The sequence below is a fragment of the Silurus meridionalis genome, chromosome 10, assembly GCF_014805685.1.
Source record: "Silurus meridionalis isolate SWU-2019-XX chromosome 10, ASM1480568v1, whole genome shotgun sequence".
NCBI lineage: Eukaryota > Metazoa > Chordata > Actinopteri > Siluriformes > Siluridae > Silurus > Silurus meridionalis.
Window position 1 is genome coordinate 25,112,601 of NC_060893.1, and position 8,885 is coordinate 25,121,485.

General features: G+C 39.5%; 1 protein-coding gene across 1 annotated transcript in view; it reads left to right on the plus strand.

The window, feature by feature from the left end:
* spaca4l (sperm acrosome associated 4 like) overlaps positions 1 to 8,652 on the plus strand; it is an 11,653-nt gene extending 3,001 nt beyond the window's left edge. The window contains exons 2-3 of the mRNA XM_046859052.1: positions 7,094 to 7,204; positions 7,493 to 8,652. Coding sequence (XP_046715008.1) covers positions 7,094 to 7,204; positions 7,493 to 7,719 — 338 coding nt within the window. The 3' untranslated portion in view covers positions 7,720 to 8,652. The remainder of the gene's footprint in view (positions 1 to 7,093; positions 7,205 to 7,492) is intronic.
* Positions 8,653 to 8,885: the final 233 nt, after the last annotated feature.

Below are 8,885 nucleotides of genomic sequence, written 5' to 3' on the forward strand. Positions count from 1 at the left end.
CAACAGAGGCCTAGGGAGGGAGCTGGAGTGACCTACAGCTTTTCAGAGAAGCTGTTTATGGGACTCTCCAGAGAGCTGGACTTAATGGAAGAGTGGTGAGCTGCCTGAAATCCTGTCTGGAGATTCAAAAGTGTTCTTCTTAGGTTTGACCATGATCGAACATTTGGTGGAAGCACAGCACCCTGAGAAGCATGGTGGTTCGAGCGTCACATGAGCATGTTCTCTCCAGGCTCTCGGTTGCTTGTGTGATTCATCCCTTCTTTCTGATGCACATTTCTTCAGGTGCTTTGATGTTATTTGCCTTTGGGGCGGTCGTGGCACTTAGCGTTACTTCCTGGTAGCATGTTAGTGAAGGGACTTTACCAACATCAAATAAATGGTCTGATGTCTTTCTGCAATTGTAATTATTCCCTCGTTCATTCGCTCCAGGATGACTTCATCTCAGGCCGCCTTGTGATCATGTAACCATCTGGGTTCTTTCTTGAATTTCAAATGTTTGCTAAAGAAATGAATAGTAAAGTAAAGTCCACCGCTCTTTACACAGAGATTATGTGACTAATGGCATGTCGAGAGTGTGTGAGGCCATGATGTTCTCACGTTCTTTTGTTTTCTCGTCTCTACTCAGTTACTCCATAAATGTCTTGGTGTCTCTCTAGTCATATTTTCTATTTGCTGCCAAACTGTCATACTGTCTCATTTTCTGTCTTTCTTATTGTCCAAACATTTAATTGTCCTAATTTCTGTCTCACTGTCTCATTGTCTGTCTTACTGTCTTACTGTCTGTCTTACTGTCTGTCTTCCTTTCTAACCACATAACTGTCTTATTGTCTGTCTTACTGTCTCATTGTCTTTCTTGTTGTCTTACTGTCTTATTGACTGTCTTACTGTCTAACCACATAACTGTCTTACTGTATGTCTTACTGTCCCATTGTGTGTATTACTGTCTCACTTTCTTATTGTCTGTCTTACTGTCTGTCTTACTGTCCAAATATACAACTGTCCTATTGTATGTCCTACTGTCTTTTTGTTTGCCCTACTGTCTAAATTACTGCCCCATTGTCTGTCTTACTGTCTCATTGTCTATCTTGTTTTCTTACTGTCTTATTGACTGTCTTACTGTCTAAACATATGACTGTCTTATTGTCTGTCTTAATTTCTGTCTTACTGTCTGTCTTAATGTCTTACTGTCTTATTGACTGTCTAACTGTCTTTTTGTATGATTGCCTGTCTTACTGTCTTCCTTTCTAACCACATAACTGTCTTACTGTCTGTATTACCTTTATATTGTCTGTCTTACTGTTTTTCTTACTGTCCCATTTTCTGTCCAATGTCTATCCATATAACTGTCTTATTTTCTGTCCTACTGTCAAACAATATTACTGTGTATTTATCTAACTGTTTAATTGTCTATCTAACCCCATAGCCATCTGACCGTCACACTGTCTGTATTGTTTAATTGTCTCACTTCCAGCTAGTTTTAAAGCAGCAAAGACAAGAATCAGTGAGCGGAGTTAGTGGCTTTACTGGAACCAGTTCTAGTTGAGGAATTTTTGCTGTAGCGCCCTGCAGAAAGAGGTTTCGTCCAATCACCTGCCTCAGAAAAGTGAGACATGCCACAATGTGCATTTAAGGACTTTAAACAGGTCTAAAAAACCGGTCCTGCTTCCTACAGCCTAGAACTAAAGCACTCTCTTACTGTTTGTCTAAACACAAAATGTCTTATTGTCCCACCATCGAACTGTCTTACGGACAGTAGACACTGCTGTAGACATGTCCTCTCTGAAAGAGTGGGTGTAGATGGAGAGTAGAAGAGGGCAGAGTTCTGAGCCTTGGGGGACACCGGGGGTTACTGATGGATGAGGTGTGTGTAGTTCTTTATGGTGGTCAGGAGATTTTCAGGGGGTTGAATTGCTGGACAAGAGAAGCTTGTGGAACATTCAGGGAAGGACGACTCAGAGCGCTAAACCCAACACACGCCCATGCTAGGTGGAATAAATGATGACAATGACGTTTAACTTTCAGCGTGTTTGTGTGTTTTGATGACTTGCTGTGACTGTATTCAATAGAGCAGGAACAATTAACACACACACACACACACGTCTGTCTTACTGTCTGTTTAACCATTTGTCCATCTGTACTCTCTTACTGCCTGTACTGTCCGTCCTACTTTCTGTCTTCTGTTTATTATGTGGTGAATCAAGCAGATCAAATGGGAGATTTGGGGTTTAAATGTGTGGCTTCGACTTGAGTCCAGGATTCTCGTATATATTCATGTCATGATGATTGACTTTGAATATGAATGATGACAAATTAAAGCAAATCAGGTTCATTTCTCCTCTCAAAATTCAAATCAAGGTTTGATATTAATCATAATGTGACCCCTCGATGGTGTAATTAATTGATTGGGTCACATGATTGAGACACTGGTCCTGTCCTTTACTGTCTTATCCTGTCCTTTCCTGTATTGTACTGTCCCTTTCTATCCTGTCCTGTCCTGTAGACTGTGTCGTGTTTGTCCCCGCACTTCTGTGCGTCACTTTGTGAGACCGTGTGACATGCTGATGTCACTGTGTACCGCTCAAACACAACAGTAATCCCTACATAATATGGGTTAGACCATAAACACACACTCGTCATCGCTCGGTCATTTCACGCCCCGCTGAGTCACGTCAGAGCAGAATGGCACGCTGCGGCACAGGGTGTTTCCCACAATGCAAAGGTGTTGTATTGCACTAAGATATAAATGCTACTTCTATTAATATATCAAGCATCATATTATTCGCTCATCATCGCTAAGTGCCGTACATTTTCTTCCTATTTCATCACGGCTGCCATTTCAGGCGATCAGCATGACTAGATCAACTACATCATATGTGTGAAACTCAAGGCCCGCTGGCCACATCTGGCCCAACGTACAATTATATTGTTATTAATGGCCCGGCGATATGAAGCGTTGATAACACACAAATCCCATAATGCAGCGCTTCAGCTCTGATCACTGACATGTATGATCCGGTGAAGACATTTAAAGTGAAGCTGCTCTAATGGGAGACACAAATGCACCAGTGCAACTTGCCCCACTTTCCCTGTTGCCAAGTCATGTCGAACCAAGTTGGCGCGACGGTGTTCCCAAACTTAGAGAGTTCGAACGACGCTTTGGTGACTTTCAATTCCGAGCTGCTTCACAACCCATTTGCTGTTGACGTGAAAACTGCACCTGTACAGATTTAGACGGAGCCGATTGAGCTGCAGTGGAATGGGACACTAAAGGAAAAGTACAACACTGAAAGGCCCTCACAGTTTATTCCCTCCATTCCTGAAGCAGCTCTGTCTACACAAACCTTGTGCATGTTTGGTAGCACATATCTGTGTGTGAAGCCGTTCTCAGTGATGAAGATCAACAAAACAGCACACAGGAATCGTCTCAATGATGAACACCTGCAGTCCATCCTGAGAGTCTCCACAAAACACCAAACCTAAACGAACTTGTTGCCAAAAAAAGATGCCGAGCATCCAGCTCTGAAAAAAATGCCATAAGAGCATAAAGTTTAAGTTGATTTATTCTTGAATAATATTCCTGTCTTGTTTTATTCATATTTATGTTTAAAGAACAGTGTTAGTGTGTTCAATGTGTGCTTTGAGTTTTGCCTCCCTGTGCATCTGAAATAGATAAAACCCAAAGGAACACGTTTCCTCATTAATTAACACGTGATCTTTTAGCAATTAAAAAAATGCTGCCCGATTATTGTCTGAAAAACGTCTTTCATCTCCTCCGTCTGATTCATTGTCTAAAGTGACAAACCCTGTTCTCCTGCAGGCGTTTCTCTGAAGTGGAACAGGTTCCCTTGTGTGTGCGTTGATTCAGTAGTTTTCGGGGTTTTTTTGTTTCGTGGTTGTTGAAAGAAAAAGAAGTCACCGAAGTCTAAGGCACGATGTGAAACTTAGAGGCGAGTCTTTGTGAGTCAGTAAAAATGATTTCCGAAGCAGAAACACAGAGGATTTATATTTGCTCTTGGCTCTTTAAATTAAAAAGGATTTTGGCGACCCGAGAAAAATAGAAATCAGTCCAACATTTAATACCATTCAATTCGGGGGGGTTTTTAGAGCACTTTTAACAAGGGACATCTTTACAGCGATACAGAGGTTATAAAATATGATTTTATATTCTTGTGCCTATAACTAATGAGCGAGTCAGTGGGGACAAACATGGCTTGTGGTGTTAAATCAAATGAGAATGGAATAAATGAACGTAATGATATATGGTGTCTATGCAATGTCTATAGGATCTATACACTATAGTGAGTACGAGGTATACGTGACACTCTGCTTGGCCTCACACATCTCTCTCTTTATTAACAAATAGTTTTAACTCAGGTTATGTCCAGAAGAAACAGAGATCAGGCATAACGTTATGACCACCGGCCTGATTTTGAGTTGGTCCTCTATTTACTGCTATAACAGTCGTGACGTGTCGAGCATCAACATCATGAACTTCTTCAGCAGTTTCAGCTGCAGGAGCTCTGAGCCTCGACCCCCACGACCCCGTTGCCGGGTTACCACTGTTCCTTCCTTGGAGCACTTTTGATAGATTCTGACCACTGCAGACCAGGAACACACACGTTTTGTAGACGATCTGACCCAGACTTCTAGGCGTCACAATTTGTTAAACTTGCTCAAATCCTTACGTTTGCCATTTTTCCTGCTTCTAACATCAACTTTGAGAACATAATGTTCACCTGCTGCCTTATAAATAAATCCACCCACTAACAGGAGCCATGATGAAGATCATCAGTACATACTTGTCTGTTTGCTACATTAAACTGAAGAAGAGCGTACGTGCTGCACTCTCTCCGTGAATTCATTCGTTCAGGGCAGGATAAAATTGAACACTGGTTAAACATTCCAAAAATTCCAGTTGAAGTTGAAGGTGAAACGATTTGCAGGGACAAACATGTAATCATTCAGTTAAAAAATACAAAATGGAATGATGATCAGTTTCATCATTAAAACACATCTATCATCAGCTCACATCAACACACGAATGCAGTCGCATTTTAAAGCAGCCTCTATACTGGACGCACAGGTTTCTAGAAACTTCTTCTGGAATGTGAGACTGCAAGACAGAGTGAGATAATGGGTGAAAAATGCTACACCCTGCAGGGTTTTCTTCACCAAAAATCAGCTTTTTGTTCTACGTGAAAATGGAGTTTCCTCCTGAACGTATTGTTAGGAACAGGTTTTTCTGCCCTTTTTTCACAAACTGACTCAGGATGAGGAAAGAAATATACACGGCTGAAGTGTCCAAAATCATTCTAATAATGAGGTTCTCAAACCAAGTGTTTCTTCTGAAATAATTTGTGATGACTCATGAGAAACAAATCAAGGTACTCGAAGCAGACGAACGAGATTCAGTTTAAACAAATATTTTACCCTGAGCTTTTTTACACCACAGAGAAGTTTCACCCAGACATTGGCACAATAACTACACACAAAAACGCACTTATTATATTACTATACTACTATATTACGAATATTACACATATTATACAATTCAAACATCAATGTAATTATTATATATAAGTGAAAATGTAACTCAGCTCACCAGAATTCATTATCAGGGCATCGGAAAAAAAGCGACTGAAACCAGTGCGAGAAATTGGCAGTAGTGAAAAAAAATATATTAAAAATATATGTAAAAGTCTATAAAATTGTAAAAAAAAAAAAAAATAGCATGAAAATGTAACTGGAATCACTAATAATACAGAATCAGTGTGAGCTTCCTTTATCAATTTGTAAAAAACATGACTTAAACTAAGTGCAGGAAATACCGTATGTGGTCATATTTGGAAGTGTTCAACTTTCAAAATATGCAAAAGTCCATAAAATAGAAGTAAATAAAACACGAAGACGTTTTTATTCGTTCTGGCGGCTCAGTTCCAGATGGCCCATGGCCCAGTCCTGGTCCTGGTCCGTGGTTCCTGGTCTTTGGGGGCCCCAGAACTATTTCAATGAATCACATTAGTAATGAGAGTCAAACAAGTGAACAAACAACAAATCATTTCAAGTGAATTAGTGTAGACGTTTGAATGCAAAGAACTGATCGTTTGATCAGGAAGGTGTTTGATTACCAAACACACACACACACACACACACACACACACACACACACACACACAGACCCTAACCCACTTTGCCACTGTATGACTGTGACTGTGGAGTGTAACTGCTGACTATTAAAATCACGGACATGCTGGCAGATAGAGAGAGAGAGAGAGATGAGAGAGAGAGAGAGAAAGAGATGAAGCTTGAGTACAGTGTAATCGACACGGCACAGTCACGTGTATAAATGTAGTGAAGTCATACAGGATAAAGGGGCGGAGTAATTATGGGTCCCTGATTTTGCATAATCGGCGGTTTATTAGTTGTGAACCTCGATATTTTAAGAAGTTATTTGATGTTACACTTTTTTTGAGATACAGTTCCGGATCCTTTTTTTTGTTTGTTTTTTTTATTTCAGCAGCTGAGTTTATTTTTTTTTTTATGTTTTATTTACATTTAAAAACAATTCTAGAAAAGTGGGAGGGGCTAAAACACACCAGAAAAACACCCAATTTTGCAAAAAGAAAATTATATATATATATAATTCCTTAAAAACCAAATGGCGAATCAATGAATTGTTTTTTAAATGACTTTTTAGTAGTTCAATGAAATTAATCTCAGCTCTTTTTCTTCACTTTACTAAATAGTACACAACCAACATTGGAGTACACACGCTTTTGCAGACTTTATCCAAAAATGCAGTGTGTTTTTGCTGCTGCACACACACACACACACACACACACACACACACACACACACACATATAATTTAATTTAATTGAAATAGGAGGAGCTAAAAAGTTTTGCAACACACACAATATTTTGTAAATGGCTGTAAACTTCTTGGAAATAAATCTATATTGGAGAAACAACAGAAAAATCAGAGGAAAACTATCGCTTTCTTAACGGTCAATCAATTTATCATCACAATAATAATGATGTCATCACAAAAGGCCTTTAGTAGGCTAATCTCTCTCTCTCTCTCTCTCTCTCAGGTTACACGCTGCAGTGCTATAAATGTGAAATAGGATTTTGGGATCTGTGTGCAACCACCATAACCACATGTGCAGCCGACCAACAATGTTTCAGTGGAAGAGGAAAAACAGGTATGAACATCACATCTGTCCCTTTCTCTCTCTCTCTTTCTCTCTCTCTCTCTCTGTCTCTCCTCCATATCTGTAATATTACAAATACCTGTAATAACTTTATCAGTATTAACATGTACATCTCTAATAACATTACAAACAGCTGTAATACCATTAGCAACTGTATTAGCATAAACATCTGTAATACATTAAAACAGCTGTCATGATATTAACAACATCCGTAATAACGCACACATTTGTATTAGCATGAGCATCTGTATTCACGTAAACATCTGTACCCCCCTCCAGTGTCAGTGATCTCGCTGAAGATGAGCGGATGTCTGGACGTAGCACAGTGCAATAAGACGACAGATGTTCAGTTTCCCAATAATTCCAGCTCCACCATCTACCAGATGACCAAAACCTGCTGCAACACCGACCTGTGCAACACCGCGGCCCCGCCCGCTCTCACACACACACTCACACTCACCATCGCCTTGCTCGCATCACTGCTCCTCACCAAGGTGCTGGTGTGAGCATCACACACACACACACACACACACACACACACACACACACACACACACACACACATTGAGGTAGAAAATACAGATAAAAACAAGCCAGTTCTCACCTACACACACAAGCTTTGTAATCTGGTTTGTGTATTCCTGTGCATATTAATTCACACACACATACTCACACACACACACACACACACACACACACACACATGCACTTGCTATTGCCTCACTTGCCTTACTCCTCCTCACATGATATGAACAGCTCACATACACACACACACACACACACACACACACACACACAATGAATCTTTTTTTTTATTTTTTTATAAAGAAGTGAGTGCAAGAGTGTGATATTTTACATTAATTTCTCAGTAAGGGGTAAAGAACCGGACGCAGGGTCTGTTATTATCAATCATGTAAAGTTTCATTCATTCTTTTTCATTTCTTTTAAATACATTTCATTTTATTTGATTAAATTCGTATTATTATTATAATTATTATAATTATTATTATTATTACTGCTATTATTTTAGTTCCCTAAACAATAAAATAAATAAATTTGGATTAGAAAATAAATCCAGGTGCGAACATTCCACCTGGAATAATTCTATTTTTAATTGTTAATGTAATGATTATGATTAATGTTTAATGCATGAACTCATTTCTGCTGCATGTCATTAATTGATGGGAACTTTCCCTGGCCATGTAATAATCAGTGTCTACACACTTGTTGAACACAATGAGGGATTTGTCTTTTTTGGTGATGTGGAAACATTTCAAGCTCTAATGTAAAACTCTGTATAAGTGTCCCATGGAGAGAAAGAAGAGAAGAGAAGAATGAGAGATGCACTTGAGATGATGTTGGCTGTGTGTTTCCTGATCAGGTGCTGGATGCAGTGTGATGTTCTCTGTCATGAGGAAAAATAAATATGAATTGGTCAACCAGTTGTTTTGTCACGTCGCATGAATTTTATTCGTATGATGAGAATCTCATGGCACACACACAAAAGAAAACATAAAGAGTCTTTTTCCCCCAGGAGCAATGTGAATGCTGGATTGTGATTAGCTGGAAGGAGTTCAGGAGTGAATGCTGGATTGTGATTGGCTGGAAGTAGTTCAGGTGTGAATGCTGGATTGTGATTGGCTGAAAGAAGTTCAGGTGTGAATGCTGGATT